The sequence below is a fragment of the Oryza brachyantha genome, chromosome 4 (assembly GCF_000231095.2).
Source record: "Oryza brachyantha chromosome 4, ObraRS2, whole genome shotgun sequence".
In the NCBI taxonomy this organism is placed as follows: Eukaryota; Viridiplantae; Streptophyta; class Magnoliopsida; order Poales; family Poaceae; genus Oryza; species Oryza brachyantha.
Window position 1 is genome coordinate 1,895,642 of NC_023166.2, and position 18,090 is coordinate 1,913,731.

At 39.6% G+C, this 18,090-nt stretch overlaps 2 protein-coding genes and 1 long non-coding RNA gene across 4 annotated transcripts; 2 read left to right on the forward strand and 1 right to left on the reverse strand.

Moving 5' to 3' along the window:
• The first annotated feature begins 10,019 nt into the window (after positions 1-10,019).
• On the forward strand, positions 10,020-13,131 carry LOC102715575 (mitochondrial inner membrane protease subunit 2-like). 2 transcript variants are annotated; one of them, XM_015836300.2, is made up of 4 exons: positions 10,020-10,245; positions 10,320-10,395; positions 10,471-10,639; positions 12,482-13,131. In XM_015836300.2, exons 1-4 carry the CDS (start codon positions 10,098-10,100, stop codon positions 12,587-12,589), a joined length of 501 nt encoding a protein of 166 aa, XP_015691786.1. In that variant the 5' UTR covers positions 10,020-10,097; the 3' UTR covers positions 12,590-13,131. The 2 variants fall into 2 exon arrangements, with proteins under 2 accessions (XP_015691786.1, XP_006653159.1); XM_006653096.3 differs by having other exon boundaries at positions 10,471-10,633; positions 12,482-13,128.
• A 317-nt stretch (positions 13,132-13,448) lies between these two features.
• Positions 13,449-16,739, reverse strand: LOC102715851 (bifunctional L-3-cyanoalanine synthase/cysteine synthase 1, mitochondrial). The gene is made up of 10 exons (XM_006653097.3): positions 16,563-16,739; positions 16,265-16,374; positions 15,436-15,493; positions 15,024-15,287; positions 14,695-14,832; positions 14,578-14,629; positions 14,411-14,490; positions 14,274-14,333; positions 13,834-13,914; positions 13,449-13,741 (listed from the first exon to the last, which is right to left on the reverse strand). Exons 1-10 carry the CDS (start codon positions 16,716-16,718, stop codon positions 13,643-13,645), a joined length of 1,098 nt encoding a protein of 365 aa, XP_006653160.1. The 5' UTR covers positions 16,719-16,739; the 3' UTR covers positions 13,449-13,642.
• Positions 13,747-18,090, forward strand: LOC107304043. The gene is made up of 5 exons (XR_005811601.1): positions 13,747-13,943; positions 14,937-15,580; positions 16,207-16,347; positions 16,519-16,863; positions 17,829-18,090. It is a non-coding gene; the product is annotated as an uncharacterized LOC107304043 (long non-coding RNA).

Below are 18,090 nucleotides of genomic sequence, written 5' to 3' on the forward strand. Positions count from 1 at the left end.
CATTTGAAAAAAATGCAAATAGAATCATATTTCAAAGTTTTTTTTTTACGAAATATTGTTTTCAGATATAGTATGCTTTGGATTATTTTACAGGGAAAAAATTTAAAAGTGTGATCTTGAAGATTTTATATATATAAATAAAATACACCTTATAGAAATCTACAGAGGTAGCATTTCCTTTATTTCGTTATACCAAAGTACCAAAATGATAATACAAACCATGTTCTATTATGCTCATGCTACCTGAATGGTTTCACAGGATCTAAAACTGTAAGTACTACTCATATATCCCATCCATTCACAAGTAATTATCATACAAAAAGATCACATACCTAGTTCTTTACTGGCTGAACAATAATTCAAACCATGTTCTATTATGCTCATGCTACTCTGATATCATTGTATCATTGTTTTTTTAGCATGGTGTCTTTTTGTTTATGTGAGTGAATAGTTGCCATTTAGTGCAAGGTAAGTTCCTGTTGCAAGGTATAAAAAAATATTTACAAATGGAATTTACAAAATACCAAACTCAAACCAAGACCCTCGACTAAGTGAACATCTACGCACTTCAATCAGAAAATCATAATATTATTCTTAGATACTACTTAGGAGTACATTAGTAATTTGCCCCATTTCTATTAATAGAGAACTAAACACTGGTTAGGTATAAACAAATGTTATGTGAACAGGTGTCTCAACATTGAACACAAGCTTGCATTGGATTCTACAAGTAAACATTGACCAGAATTCAACAAGGGTCACCACAGGTTACACAAAAAGAGTGAAGTACATGAAGGAATTTTGTTATCACCATAACAATATATGTACACTTCTATGACTTGAGAGAGCTAATCCTAGTGTAACTGTGTCAAATCTCCACACACTGCATTATTTTTGTAACATCACATACGGAATTGAACGGGTAAGCGAAACGTACTTTGGTCAATGAAATTCAAGAGACAACAAAAGAGAGCTCCCTTAAAAAAATAAGGGAAGTTAGCACCTAGCAATTGATGAGATGGTCATAAACACCTAGATAGTTCAAACTTCAAAAGAAAGAATGAAATTGTCAATTTCTGTGACAAATTTCAATTCAACCATTTGAAGACAGATGAACTCTTAAGAAGAGTACACGGAACTTTTATTGAACTTCAAGGCTCATAAATGGAGCAAGAACTGCGCAGGTACAAGGGATACTAAAATGATATTGATCTACACACCAGATCCTGCATATGAGCATGAAACTCATATGGCATCAGAGGAACACAAATGTTGCATATCGATGACAAGGAATTTCTCAACTACAGGATACATCTCACTTGCCACATGCATAATAAATTTAGGATTAAAAAAAGGGGTCAAGGTCCAAGGATATTAGCGCTCATTGTTGAGACCTATTTAAGGTTGTGGCAAAAGTAAGAGAGAAACTTCAGATCTGGAGGAGAAGCTAGGGTTCATGCAGACTCAAAAAAAAAGTGCGTGGATAGAGAGATGAGAAAAGGGAGGTGGCTGCGTAATGGATGGATACTCACCGGAGAGGATGCAGTTTGTAGGATTGTGGCGCCCCTGCTCGCGGTGGAGGGAGATCGGCGCAGGCGGCGGCGGCGGCGGCGGCGGGCGAACTCGCGCGAGGATACGAGACGGGACGGGGACGAGAGCGACGCCGAGGGGGACGAGGGGAGAGGGAGAGGCAGTTTTTTTTTTAATCATTCTTCTTTCTGTCGTGAGAAATAGAGGCAGAGAGTTGATTTTTTTTTATTTACTGTTTCCTCCTTTTTATAATATAAGATGACTAACTTTTTTTTATTGACCATTTGTCTTATTTAAAATATTATGAAATATCATTTATTTTGCTTGTGACTTACTTTATTATCAAAAGAACTTAAGCACGACTTATCTTTTTTTATATTTGTAAAATTTTGAATAAGGCGAATGGTCAAACTTTACGACTAAAAAAATCAAAGTAGAAAATAGGCTTGCTAGGAGTAAAAAAACTTTAAATACATAAGTAACGGGCAAACATTATTTTGCAGACAACAATAATAGAAATAGAACAGGATCTAGGTCAATTGGTTAGGTTTCATATGGTAAAAAATTTGCCCGTCAGGTTTAAATCCTAGATCTGACATAGATCATTATATTTACAACTAATTATTTTTACTGTAGTTAACGATGTACCCATCACAGTGAGACACTCATGATGATTTTGTCAATATTAATATATATAGATTCATAGTTGGAAACTCATCAAACGAAGTTTCATGTGGCCTTCTTATAATACAGTAGCAAAATAGCAATTTTCTCCTAAACAGCGGCCAAACACGCCACCATCTCCTCCTCCCCTGACACGTCGATGGCGAGGAGATTCGACATACGGTGGCGGCATCACCAAGTTGAGAAAATTATTATTTTACCATCTTCGAAATATGATTTTGCTATAACGTCACTTCTAACTTTGGATTCACTAAAATGTCATTCTCAAACTGATGCAACACGCTCTGAAACGCTATTCTCCCATTTCTTCTCTAAATAATCAATTAGGCACTGCTTGTATGCTGCTGAAATGACATTTGATTGCCCCTGACCCATTGATTTAAAAATAACCCAATTCACCTTGCAAAATTGACTCGGGAGGAAACCAAAAACCCTACCGTAAACTTTATAATTATGGTGTGATACTATTAAAATGTCAATAAAGTGAACTACTCAAATATTAGTAGAGCTCCTAAATGATGACTAGAGTGGGAGGCAGGTGTTACACGCCATGCCAACCCATCTACAATTAAGACAACAAAACATCACTTTTCCTAGTTAGGAAGATTTTATGTGTTAATCCACATTTATAAATATATTTAGTTTGTGAATTATATTTACATATCAAAATGTAATATTGATAGCAGTACAACATAGCTTTCATTTGAATAAAAACATACATTTTTTGATGTGCTTGCATCCACTCCTCTCATGTTAGAGCGTGATAGAAATAATTGGTTCAAAAGCTTGTCTGAAAAGTATAAATTGGGCCGATCTTTATATGGTTCTTTAGAACAATCGAATTGGCGTTGCAACTTGCAATGATCATAGTGGCTGTCTTTCTTGGAGGAGTCTGGGATTCTTTGCTTGCTGATGTATAGTTGTTCACATTTGCCATCTGCCATCTTAACCTGGAAGCAAGAAAAAGAATATATCTCATGCTAATAATATAAAGTGACAATTGGTAATGGCATATAAAGCAATAGCAATTTGTGCTGATAACATGCATAAATGTGCACAGCCAGACTACAAGTCATTTTTGTGCTATAGATAAATAGGCATTTCTATTAAACCAATTTTTGTGCTATAGATAAATAGGTCGATAACAAAATAATATCACTGTATAAAACAAGTTAGACAAAGGAAAAACATTTTCCCTTAAAAAACCAGCTAAGAAATGTTTTAAGTTGGGGTGAATCACATGTCAGAAGGGAAGAACTTAGATAAGATGCTAGATCAAGCAAATTAGTGTTAACAGATAAAAATCTTACTACCGAAGCTGATGACATAGATGTCTATACTAACCTTTTAAAACATAAATTTATATAGAGACTAACATTTCATATTTAATACACGGTATTTTAGTGAGAACTGTGAATCTATAGAAAAAAAGAATTAAGAAAAATGAGATGTGGTATAGTTTATACTCTCGGAACACTTTTATTAATATATACTTGAAAATAAGCGCTTGACTGTAAAAAAAAATACATATTGACTTCCTATAAGTCACTAAAAGTGCATAATGGATCACCCCCTGCTATCTAAAGTTCAAATGGCAACTTGGGAAAGTTAAGATCAATGGATTGTTACGAATTAGAAACGCCTCAGGCATAGTATAGTATGAAGGGTGGACTACGCCGTTTGGGCACCCCTACCATATGTTTCACTTGTGATTCAATCAAAGGATTCAGTATTGAACTTTTGGCCAATCTGTTGGCCACCATTATTGTTCTGCTAATTGAGAGACCATCTTCAGCTCATGGAAGATCATGTTACACAAGCTGACAAGCATATGGTTATTTTTTTTACAATTGTCAAACATACGCTTAATTAGTTTCATGCTTAATGATAAGTTTAATCCAGACTTATGCAAGAACACAAAATATACTATGAAATTGGAAAAGGGATTATCAGCCTGACATGATCGCAACACCTCTCCACCAATTTAGTTAGCCGAGTTAATGGACCTGAAGGTTTTATAGCTCCACCATTCCCTTTTCTTATCTGAAAGTAGTCTAGATGAGGGAGGACACAATTCAGCTATTATTAGAACATAGAGAAATAAATTCAGAGGTAATTTTCAGATAAGTAAATAATTGTTATCACCTAAAGTATAAATAGCCGGTACATGGAAGAAGTATGCAAAATTCTATTCGAATGAAACATAGGTTTCATTCTTCAGGGGACAAGCAAATAGTCAGGGTACTTTATTTTGAAAGTGCATCTAGGCCCCTAATTTGTTTTGGTGATTAATGACAATCAAATGGTGAGAACTAATGACGAGTGTGAGAATGTGAAGGTATAAATAGTCCTCATGAAAAAGTTGTTGTTGCGCTGCCCACGTGAAAAGAGAAGTAAAGTCGGTATATTCGTGTTGGCGTGTGTATTTACTTTGAATTTGAGTTAACTAGGAATGCCGTACTATAAAGAGGGGTGTGCAAATGAAATCTAGGAATGAATCCGGTGTTCAGAAATATTTTTGAAGTGCATCTTTTGCTATCTTTTTGAAGTTGTGCTAGAATTTACGTAAGTTCCGAAGGTACTGTCGGAACTTCCGAAGGAGCCAGAATCGGTTCTGTAAGTTTCATGGAAGTTCCGAAGGAGACCTTCGGAAGTTCCAAAGGAGCCAGAATCGGTTCTGTAAGATTCACGGAAGTTCCGAAAGTGTTGACCGGAACTTCCGTTGACTTGACTTTTCACAGTTGACTTTGAATTTTCTAAATGTTGGGGGCTGCTATTTTGAACTGACCGGAAGTTTCGAAGGAGACCTCCGGAAGTTTCGAAGAAGGAATCTTTTGCCCCCAACGGACAGAAATTGAGAAGGGGTATAAATACCCTCCAACCCCTCAAGCTAGGGTTGCTGCTTCACATGTTCATCTCTATGCCATTGGCTTGCTTTTCTTGAGATTCACTTTGAGCCTTGCTTTCTCACTTCCTCCTCTCCACGGATCTAAGTGATTTGGATTTTGTGTGTGTGAGAGTTGGTTGTTTTGAGTTGGTTTGAGTGCTTGGTGTTGACTTCGTGAGAAATTTCGTGAGCACTAGATTCATCCCAAGATCTCCTTACTAGCTTGTTACTCTTGGTGGTTGAGGACACCTAGACGGCTAGGCGTCATTCCTCGAGCCACTAAAGCTCTTGTGGTGCGCCGGAAAAAGGTTTGTAAAGGTTGGATCTCACCTTCGAAAGGGAAGAGATACCTCGAGTGAGGGGGAGTGCACAAGTGCAACCCCGAGGAAATGGTTTTGGAACCCGGCTCAAGTTTGAGCTTCTCAACGGAGAGTACAATCTCCTCAAGGATTGGAACTTCGGTAAAAAGTCTCCGTCTACACTTGTGGTGAAATCTCTCTAACATGTTATTTAAGCTTTGCTTTTGGTTGCCGCGCGTACTCTAGTTGTTGTTTGTGCAAAGCTTGGAGGTGGTTTGCTTATTTGAGGTTTGGTTGGCTAGATCTACTTCTTTCTTGTTCTAGATCTGGTGCTGTCGGAAGTTCCGAAGATCAACGGAACTTCCGAAGGCCGGAAGTTCCGAAGCCATTGACCGGAACTTCCGAAAGTCTCAGCTTCCGCTTTTTAGGTTTAATTTTTAAATCGCCTATTCACCCCTCCTCTAGGCCTTGATATACTCTTTCATATTCATCAATTAGCAAAGAGGAAAGAACCTGCAACTCTGAATGAGCGGGGGAGGGGGGGATCTCAAACTTTCCTTACACCACCTTCTAGTTTGAATTCCAAATAGAAACAATATACATGTCCTAAAAGAAAAACAATAACATTAGTGCTGATGTACACATTTATCTGATCTAAGTTCACCACCACACTTACCAATTAACCAACAGGATCCTCAATTGATTATAGGATACATATATACTTAATTTGATTGAGCGAAAGTCTTGCTAAAATACTCTACTTGTATTCACACTTATAATTTGATTGAGAGGCAATAAGGTATAAAATCAAGCTCATGAATAATTTACGAAGTGAACATGAGCAGTGTAGCCCAGTGAGAATTCATAGGACTTTCCGCAAACTGCAGCCCAAATCCACATAGGTCAAGACAATTAAAATGAGGCCTTCCAATCTAGTATCACCAATGGCCATGATGATACGTGTGATTTCTGCAACTAAAAGTGAGCCACATGAATTAGCTTTCAAGTAATGTAAGTTCATATTGTTCCATCTAAAAATGTAGATCTAGGATAGTCAATAAATTTAACTAAAGTATGAGCATCATGTGCATTTTAGGAGTGTAGTTATATCATTTAGTTCATGTAATCTAGTTTTTTTATATAGAAGTATAAGAATAAACAAGAGCCAGAAAAAATCATGCAGCATAAACCGTGATAAACAGTCTAAAACCAGTCATCTTAACCATGGGGTTTCACAAGAACAAACCTACAACAAAGTAAATGCCCTGAGATAACCCAAACCTTGTAATATGACTGGCAGGAGTATTTTAATAAATATCATTCATAAAGTGCAAGCAAACAAATCAATAAGTCTATAGACATATAATATGAATGGAGGGCAATAAATTGATAAATATATATAGTAAAATTGTATCTTACCATTGTGGGCAACATTAGCACAAATCATCAATTGATGATTGCTAGCATACTTGGAACAAATAAGAAAAATCATATTGATCAGCAAATTAGTCACATATTTCAATTGATGTCTATGTTCTACCTCCATGACATGTAAAATGATCATATATATTTTAAATATAAGTAAACTTGATGGGCTAGTGTGCAACAAAATCAACAGAAATAACAAACTACTTGTCTTATTTATAAGATGTAGATAATAGCAAACAGATTAGGCCATCATACAGACACAAATTTCAGTTGGTACCATATCGTAAATAATAAACAAGTCACTTCATAAATTTTGTTTCTCCATAAATTAGCAGAAATTGATGTAATCTGTTTACCTGATATAAAATTGTAATAGGAACAATCAATGGTAGAATCAGTAGATGGTTGACCTTTTGCACTGCTTTTCCTTTTGCATTGGAGGAGCGACTGGATGATGCCATGCTCCCCGTTTTCACAGGCGTCGTCGCGTCAGCGTCGCCAAGTGCCATAGCGTTGAGTAGCTCAATGGCACGGAACTTGCGCGCCACCTCCGTCTCCTGAGACAGCTTCACCAGACCATGCCTTGCTCCACCATGAATATCTTCACCTCCACTCGGCTCAGGTTGCGTAGCTCAGCAAACAACGAGGTGCTATCGTAGTCAGCACAAGTGTGAAGCAGCAGAGAAGCGTGGAGGAGAGGCGGATTCGAGCACCTGAGGTCCACCGGTGGTGGATCTGCATGCCTGGGTCTTGCCTAAACCAGATCCAACCTACTGAAGCCCATTTGCCGCAGTGTTGCTGATGGTGGCTGGTAGGCGGGAGCGAAGGAGGAGAGGCTAGGTATAGCATGGATCCATGCTCCCGAGGACGGGCGGAGGCGGGAGGGAGTGGTGCGAGGAGAATGCTTTGGAGGCCTCAAATCTCAGCTCTCTCTCTTTAAGTATTCTAACTTGAAACAGTGATCAACTAAGTGTAGATCCATTCCTAGGGGTAGATGAGAAGCTCATGGCTCATTAGCTCGCTCGACTTATGCCAAACTCGGTTCGGCTCGACTCGTTTTTTTTTCTAACGAGTCGAGCTGGCATTTTAGCTCGTTAGAGATAACGAGCCAGCTCGAGCTAGCTCGCGAGTCTTTATGAGCCACAGACAAGGAGGCTGACGAGCCAAAGACTCAACTGTTCAAAGCCCAAAATGCAAGAAAACCCTAGCCAAAAACTACTATCCTCCCTCCCAGCCGCCGCCCTACTCCCTCTCTCCTAGCCACCAATAGCCTGCCGTCGCCACTGGCACACCACCGACTCCCCATCGTCGCTAGTCTATCGTCGTTGTCTACTTCCCATCGTCGCCGTCACCGGCTCCCAAGAGTCGCGGGCCTGCCGTCACTGCCAGCCCGTCATGGCCACCGACTTCCCATTGCCGTGACGCCGACTTCCCTGAGTCCCCTCGCCATGGGCACCACGGCACTAGGTCTCCTTGGCTGCGTGCCTCCACGCCGTCGGGTGTCGGCCGCCCGACCACCGACGCTTCCATGTCCATGCCCGGTGCCTCTGTCTTTCGCTGCTCGCGCCGCCGGCTGGCTCACGAGCCTAATGAGCCAACTTGAGCTTTTCAACGAGTCGAGCCGAGCTAGGTTTTTAGCTCGTTAAGATAACGAGCCGAGGCGAGCCAGCTCGTTATTTTAACGAGCTAAACCGAGCCGAGTCGAGTCGAGCTGAGCCAACTCGCTATCCACCCCTATCCATTCCCCTAAGAACTCAATAAAAAATCCAATAAGGTTAGAGGAACCTACGCAGATGCAAAAGGGACAAAGCGGACAAACAAAAAAAATTAGGAAGAAAGAAAGAGCAACATGAGACCTTACCCCAACATTGCTGGCTGATTGATTAAGAAAGCAAAGATGAATGCTAAGATCTAACAAATAACCAGGAGAAACTTGAGCAAGGAAGTAGGAAAAAGGTAAAGAAGAAAGCAAACTCTACATAGAGACGGGGCAAATCATAATAGAGGCCATATCATTTGACACCAAGGAAAAAATGATCCCACCAGCTAAACCCAAAAAACAAGAGGGGCCGCGCAAAGCTCTCCCCACATGTCACACACACGCAGAGAAACAACAAGCTGAAAAAACAAAGGAAAAAGGAGTGGGCCAAAAGGAAGACAACAACGCCATGCACTAGACCCACAGCTAAATAACATAACGATGACCGTAGTAGCCCACATGACAGCGATAACGGGCCCATAGACCATGTGCACTAAACCGAGTCGTCGCAACCTAGCGGACGCAGCCAACCCAGAGCACTAACGTCCCGTAACAGACAACGACTCTGACAAGGCAGGTGTGCATCTCTGCGGTGCATGGAACATGAGAGGAGGAAAACCATGTACCGTAGCCACACCCTACACAGAGGAAGAGGAAAATAGCAATGAACACAATCCATGAAATTGGTCCATACAGGTAGCAAACAACATCCTATGCATACAGATGAGCAAGTAGATCAACCAAGTGAACTGCTTCCATGGTAGGTACAAACAAAAGCAGTAGCCACATAGCCCACACGATAGGGACAACACCCATGAACCAAGCACACCCAACATACCAGCCTTGTGGATCAAAAGACTGACAAACATTGAAATCAACCATGTGTGCATGCAGCGCAACAAAAAGCAAAAAAAGCAACCAATTAGTAGAGGCAACAAGAAAGCACACTGTCTATCGCAGGAAACATATCAGGGATGAAGCGAGCCGCCAAATAGTGTATCGTGGACCTGCTGCTGCCAAAGGCAAAATCAGGTAGGAAGGACATGTCAGCACGCTGTAATGTCGTGGAGCGCTCAATTCCTGACGGTTTTCGAGACTTTAGATTGAGTAGTGTATTGGTCCATCTATATTTTTTCAGATGTATTTTGTTTTACAATAAATATATTTATGGCTTGACTCAGCCACCTTATTTGATATTATATGCTTATGTACATTTTTTGTTTTCAAAAATATTTATTCAATCACTCGCATCGTGATTGGTTATACTAGCTGATCACCTCCCAGGCATAATTTGGTATGCTCACTAGGAAATAGAGAGCAAAACCATTTTTAACGTGTTGCTCCGGTTTAAAAATATTTTAACGTGTTGCTCCAGCTTAAAAATGTTACAGTATTTCAGCAAATTTAAAATTAAAAATGATACTGTAGCGAAACGAGGATGGCAAAATAGCAATTTTCTCGGCGTGGAGCTAGGTAGACGACGAGGGGAACCACTGCGGCCACCTCGGGCATGGCCGCAGGGCGATGGCCCCTCCTCCGGTCGATCGCGAGGGGCTGCCTCGCCGGGGCCCTCATCGGCGTCACCGTCAACGACCGCTACGCCTCCATCCTCACCGTGCGGGGCTCCTCCATGCACCCCACCTTCGAGCCCCACCCAGGTTGGTAACCCATCTCACTACTTACTAGAGGCCGGGATGATTCTGACCGCTGGCCTGGCCGCCGTTGGCCACAGCTGTCCGCGTGCTCGTCGACCGGCTCTGCCTCGACGCCCGCTACGGCTTCTCCCGCGGCGACGTCGTCGTCTTCCGGTGAGCTTGCCGCCGCCGCCCTGAGAGCTCCTTTCTTAAGATGGGATGGGATCTTGAAACCTTGGTTGCTGGTAGGTCGCCGACGGAGCACCGGAGTTTGGTGGTCAAGAGGTTGATTGCGTTGCCCGGCGACTGGATCCAGGTCCCGGCGGCGCAGGAGATCCGGCAGATACCCGAGGGCCACTGCTGGGTGGAAGGGGACAGCCCTTGCAGCCGTGACTCCCGAAGCTATGGCCCTGTAAGTGTAAGAGGTTCTATTGCTCACTGATTTTGCACTGTCTTACTGGAAACTATGTAGTAATAGATTGATGGTGGCTTTTGCATTCTTGCGGCTAAAGATTATGTGCCAACAACCAATGATGCTGTCATTGCTTAGTTGTGATGTGCACTCGTTGCCAATATGGCTACTTAAGTGGGTCTGCTGGCATTTTTAGAAGATAATCAGTCGATAGTTTCAGGTACAAGAGTTTCATGGTACACTAGTAGGGCAGAAAAGATGTTGGTGTGTGCAAGCTCTATGATAATATCTTGTGACTAAGTCATCACCGCATATTTCATATACAAGATAAAGAGTTCTGCACTTTACTGTCTATTTATCTTCTTGTTGTGAAGCACTGGATTCGAACAAGTCATGTCCCTGCTTATTATAAATCAGAGAGTACCTAATCAGTGTTATGCCTTCACACATCCATATTACTGTCTACGTTATTTATTTTTGCATTACTTCATCTCAATAAATTCCTGTTCTGCTATAGCAGACTAGCAGAGTAAGGCTGTAGCCTAGTACCTGATCCCTTCATTTTTCTTAGAGGTGAACTTGTCAATTTTCATTCAAGGAAAAATTATGACCATTAGTGTAATTAATTATGTGTAAGTATAAATAAGAAGAAAAAGGTAATGCTACCAAAGTGTTTTGAATGATTACCCTGTGATGTAGTCTCAAGTGTCCAATCTACATGCTTTTAAATATATTGGTCGCAAAACTGCACAAATATAATTTCATGATATTTCTTCTCTCTATGTACTTAGTCTTATACTGTGCATCTAATTAATCTGCACATTTGTAATTGAGATTGTGAAAAATAAGCAGTGTTAATTTTCAGCCATTGTTATAATTTCTATGCTTTTGAGTGAACATGATGGTTGTAACACTGGGCAGATTTGCTTATGTGTTACTAAGTATATGGATAAAAATAGACCAAGAAAACTTATGGCCTACTTTGGAAAATATAAACTTAGAGGACGGTTAAAGAGTTGTCAATAATTCCTCTTTTGAGTGAACATGATGGTTGTCATGCTGGGCACATTCGGCTTATATGTTGCTAAGTGGAATTACCTTTTTATGGATAAAAATATACTAAGAAAACTTAAGGCCAACTTTGGAAAATATAAACTTAAGAGGACTGTGAAAGAGATGCCAATAACTCCTCTTTTGAATGAACATGATGGTTGTAACACTGACAGATTTTATATGTTGTTAAGTAGAATTACCCTTTATGGATAAAAGTAGATAGAAAAACTTGAGGCCTACTTTAGAAAATATAAACTTAGAGGACAGTGAAAGATATATCAATAATTCCTCTGATTTTCAAACAGCTCATCAAGTGAGATGCCCTTATTCTGGACTTGTAAGATACTACCTACACATATTCCTTTTTCTGAAAGGCTCTAGTTTGGCTTAATCAGGAGCATTAGGTCATTTGTTCAGAAATCATTTCATCCTGTAACTCTGTAATCCCTATAGTCTACACAGTGAGTAAAGCACCAAAAGAAAACCCTGGGCAGTTTGGTCAGGATTGCCTTCTCATTGACTGCACTGGTTCAAAAAGCATTATCTTTGAACCAAATATGTTTTTTTTTTTGTACTAAATCCACATTGGAAGTCCTATCAATTTGCTTATTTTGATTTTGAGCTGTTTAACCATTTACTTATTTTGATTTCCTTGTAATGTAGCTTACCAGAACCTACTGGTAGCAATCAACATTCTTGATGATAAATGCTTGTCGGATTGCAAACTATGGCAAAATAATTTTATTGGCATCTGTTCTTTTGTTACTAAAATATCTTGAACTTTGTAATATGCAGATTCCTCTTGGTCTGATGCAGGGGAGGGTCACATACATAGTCTGGCCGCCAAATAGAATTGGTCCAGTGGAGAGAAAGATGCCAGAAGGAAGAGTAATGCAGCGATGACCTTTGTATCTCTGGTTCGGTTGGTTTGTACAATTTCCCCCCAATTGGAGTAAAATATAGGTTCAGAAACCTCCAGATTTTGTGCTGTCAAAGATAGTGAAGTAAGAATTTCAACACTAATGGCACCGAAATTGTTTCTCCTGTCAGGATTCATTGCTGAATGCATAGCTGCAAAGCTCTGCTTCTTGCTGGCCTTTGATACACATGATGCAATGCTAATTTTTTTTCTTTGTTTTTTTGCAAATTTCACCGAGAGATTTATTAAAATCTTCATGACAAATTTATTATGATTTCCCACCTGTGTTGTCGTTGGAAAGCAGAAACAAATATTGCTTGTTGAATAACTGTAACAAGCCAGCAGCATACAAAGTTACTGTTTTTCAATCATCTTCACTCAGGAAAACAAAGATGACACACCTGCTTAGTAAAGCAGGAATGAACTGAGTCAAATTCTCTCTTTTTTATCTCTCTCACTGTGATGTAATATGCTTACTGTAAAACCTGGTTTAATTTCATGCTGCAGGAATTGTGAAAATACCCTCGCATCAAAAGGGGCATAAGTCGTTGTTAGTACATTCTTTTTCTTTTTTTTAAAAAAAGCTTTACCTAATTGCCACCTTTTTAAAAGAGAGAATGTACTGTTTGACATGATTTGTATTTTAGAAAAGGAACTATCTAGTTTTTCCGTCACCTGAAAATACCCACAAATTTCAACATGGTGTATCTTGCTACATTTTGAAACTGTCCATTAATATTGGAAATAGAAACTCAAAAGGAATGAGAAAAAACAGAGAGGGATGAGCTGATGAGAGATCATTCTTACAAGTGATAAAGTTGAATTACATAGATGCGTTTATACTTAACCAAAGCTTTACTCCATCCATTTTATATAATTTCCCAGAAAAGGTTCAGTGACAGCACAATCTGAAGATACATATCTGTGTAGGGCAATTGAAGTACAATTTGGCTGCTGAAGCATATTTGGCATGTAATTTATTTAGAACACTGCAATTTTCTGCATCAAATACTCAATGCCTAGATTGATTGGCCAAGTTAGTCGACTGGCACTGGCTGCATGGCCTCAGCTTCATTTCTCAATTCCTCAAATAGAGCAGATGACAGGTACCTCTCCCCCAAACTTGGAAGAACAGTCTGAAACAAAAAGCTCATATTTGTTGGTTTTCTAAAATTTATTCATTTTAGCATTGCATTGTAATGCAGAAAGAGGACATTACTGTGCATACCACAATGAGCTTCCCTTTGTTTTCTGGCTTCTTCGCTAGTTCAAGAGCAGCAACTGTGTTAGCCCCTGATGATATTCCTACCTGCAAGAAAAGAAAAGAAAAGCTAGAATGTCAGTAATAGTTAATTGAATGCAATGGCATCTATAGCAATTGAACTCCACATTAACCAACAGTGTTACAGAGATAAGAAAAATATGTACTCTGAATTTGTGCATAATGTTTTATTCTTGTTCTATATTATAAGACTTTTTAGCCCTACCTAGATTCATCTCTACATCAATATATATGATTTATATGTGTCTAGATTTATTATCATTATATGAACCTAGGAAGTACTAGAAAATATTATAATGTGGAATATAGGTAATATTTTCTAAGTTGACACTACTGACATTCTGCTTCAACTGAACATACAAGAAACTGATATATTTCTCACTTACCAGAAGACCCTCCTTTAGAGCCAACTCTCGAGCCATCTTAACAGCATCCTCACTTTTCACCTATCATATGCCAGGTTTATTTAACAACTTAGTATTAAATAGTATAACAAAATAAGTCAACCTAAATTCACACTTACCTCAAGAACCTTTTCCATTACATCCATATCCAAAATATCTGGTTTAAACCCCACTCCATTTCCAGTGATGAGATGAGGACCTTCGATTTAGTTTAGTAAACAATATCATGACAAGTGAAAAGGATACAAACTGCAAAAACATAATCTTCCTGAAAGTTAGACCTTACCTGGTTTGCCACCATTCAAAACATTTGCTTCAGCAGGTTCTACTCCATAGATCTGCATACACACACAAATGGCATTAATTTTCACACATATCCGGTCTAAATCTATGGTTTCAGTACCTTTGCATTGGGGTTCTTCTCCTTAAGGTACTTGCCAACACCGGTGACAGTGCCACCACTCCCGATTCCCATGACGAAAATATCAACCTCCCCAAGTGTGTCCTCCCAGATTTCTGGACCAGTTGTCTCATAGTGTACCTGTCAGTTTTGATCAACTTAGTTCAGAAAAAATAGACATGATGTATACAATATGATATTTACTGACTATTTGCAGGATTTAACTATTTGCTAACTATTTGCAGGATTGACCAGAATCAAGATTTTGCATTCGCCAAGATTACAACTATTATGACTGCACTCCGGTTTTGGATTGAAGAATAGAAGACTACCTTGACATTAGCAGGATTCTCAAACTGCTGCAGCATGAATGCACTGGGATGGTTCTCATACAGCTCAGCTGCCTTCCTGACTGTGCCTCCCATACCTTTTGTTGGGTCTGTAAGGACCAGCTTCGCGCCGAAGGCCCTCATGGTCACCCTCCTCTCAAGGCTGGTGTATGAAGGCATTGTGAGTATGAGTTCATACCCTTTAAGAGCAGCCATGAATGCCAGGCCAATGCCCATGTTCCCGGATGTCGGCTCGATCAGTGTGGTCTGTTCAACAAGCAGTTTTGTTATATATGGTTACAGGTACTAAATCAAGGTGAAGTGTTTGATTTTGTTGCACAACAATGTTAAAAACTGTTTTTTGCTGAAGCACATGCCCTTGTATTATCGAAGACAAGAGCAGCAGATCACTGACCTTGCCTGGGGTGATCAACCTCTTCCTTTCAGCGTCTTCCAACATTGACAGTGCTGGCCTGCATCGCACCAGAAATAAAAAATCAAGCTCAGTCATTTATCTATATACTCATGTGTTGCTTATGCACAGAGATCATATTGATAAGGTCAGATTCTCCTTTTCATCCTTCATCTGTGCATATTCTTATTTGTGGTGATGATTGGGGTCACTCTTAAGACCATAAAATTGGTCATGTTAGAGCACATTATGAACTATGGCACAAATGGATGTTTGACTTCGAAGGTAACCTGTAGGAGCTAGAAAATATTCATCAAATATTGATGGAAAATGGTTATGTTCTGAGTGGCCGTGAGGCAATACTGTCATTGTCTCAGTTCTTTCTTAAGCAACATCTTCTAACTAGTCTAGAACAAGTAAATAAAAGTAGTAAATGAATATCCATCCTCTTTCCATCAGATGGAGGAATAGAGCTAACAAAATCAAACTTGTCCAATAAAAGGTGTCACATTCAGAATCTCAGAGAGACAACCGCACGAGCCTCCAGTCTCCACCTGTCTCACTATTGCCTGAAAGCAACCTATTTTTTTCCCAACATTCTATCTACTGGAGTACTAGGATAATACTGTATTGTAAAGGTATTATTCCAGCCACTGAAAATCATGTTCCCATCACACACAGATATGGCTACTGGACGACACACACAACATGACAAGCAAACCATGGCGATTACATTTACTGCTTATAATAACGGTTATTATTCCAAATGATCAGATGAAGTTGCTGCTAATGATAAGTAATCAAGACAGAAGATAGCAGGTAACTAAATCACCTGTCTTTGACGCTGAAGGAGGGCTGCAAGAACTCGAGCTTCGCAGCAACCCGAGCTCCGCACCCTTCAGTGACCTTGTTCAGGTACACCATGGGTGTCCTCCCAATCAGCTAGAAAAAAAAAAACAATAGAAATGGAAAGCAACAAACAATCAGCACCATTTTTTTTTCTATGAGCAAGAACATAAAGATAATCTAAAAAAACATAGCCATGTTCGATCTGATCTAACAGCATGGCTCCCAAAATGTTCACAGGATCAAATCAAAAGGCAAGAAGGAAACAAAACTGATCGAATCACCTGCGACGCAGTGTCCCTGATCCTGATCCCGGGCAAGACGCCAGGCGACTGAACCGGGTCGGCGACGGCTTCTTGCTGCAGGGTGGAGAAGCATGGTGGAGCTCGCCTGGCCCGCCTCCTCATCAGCCTCATCAGCCTCATCAGCGTCCTCTCCATTGCCGGCGCTGAGGACGGTGGCAGGCGGCGGCGAGGCAGGGTTGGTCACTGCCGGCGGTGCTGGCCTCACTTCACTTCACTTCACTGGCGATATGATGATGATATGGCTCTGCAGCCCCGAGGAGTTTATTTATCGTGTGGCCAGGTAACGTCCGCTACCATTCGACGTAGACATGTAAAGCTGAGGATGGACTTTTTTTTTTATCTTTGTCTAAATTTATTGTATATAATTTATATATATATTTAGATTTATTAACATTCATATGAATTTAGATAAGTTAAGTTTTAAACTATGAAACGGATGAAGTAATTAGTTAACACTAATATTAAGGGGTAATTTAATAATACTGTTATATGATTCTATCCAAAAATATAGGTAAGTAATGTAAACAATAGTACTAAGCTGTAGCTAACTTTTAACTCAAAAATTAGCCCGTCACCAGGCCCCCGGTTAATCCAATAGCCTGCCGATATAATAATTATATATAAAAATATGTAATACATTATTAATATATGTCCGACCTATCATAAGAACATCATGCAGCCGTTAGCTATAAATATAAATATGCTTTCTTTAATACCCTCTCTTCTTTCATTTACATAAATGTAATATCCCGAGCTTTTTCCTAAGACAAAATTGAAATTGAAAAGGAAATAAAAAAACTATTGTTGTTAAGTCAAGAGTTAATTAAGTGAAAATACATTTATTTAATTAATTCTAACCATATGCCGTGAATAGTATTTCCCTTGCATGTATTCTTTTAACAAATCCTGAGATTCATGTAGTCTAATCCATTTGATTTGACTCCAGCTCCATGGCATACATAAGAATCTAGGAGGCCAAGTTCTCTCAAACACACTATAATTAAATTATAGAGCACTTCCTGTGGCCGGTAATCCTTTAATTATTTGGCCATACTTTGTCAAAATAATTTAGGTTCACCATTTTTTAAATAAAAATAGTAACCGTTCCTAAGCAAAAAAAAAAAAAGAAAAAAAACAGGCCTCTTTTGCGATATATATGCACTTCATGTTTGCTTTTATCGATTTCTACTCAAGTCAAAATACTTTCGGTGAAAGCTTTTGACATGTTACATATATATGTTGCAGTGAAATATAAAACAGAAGCAACAAAATTGCATGCATGGTGGAAAATTGTTCCTGTCCGGCTGCTAGGGCCAATAATCATGCTACGACCAACGATCGTATGCTTGCTGGCAGATGATGAGCCGTGGTTGCTTTGGTCTCACAGTGGCGGCCATTAGATCCTAATTTGCCAGAAAAATCATGTCATACGCTTGTAATTATCTCGATCCGTTCACAAATAATTTAAATCGCGTATGCGAATGAACCAATCTAAATTCTAGTACCA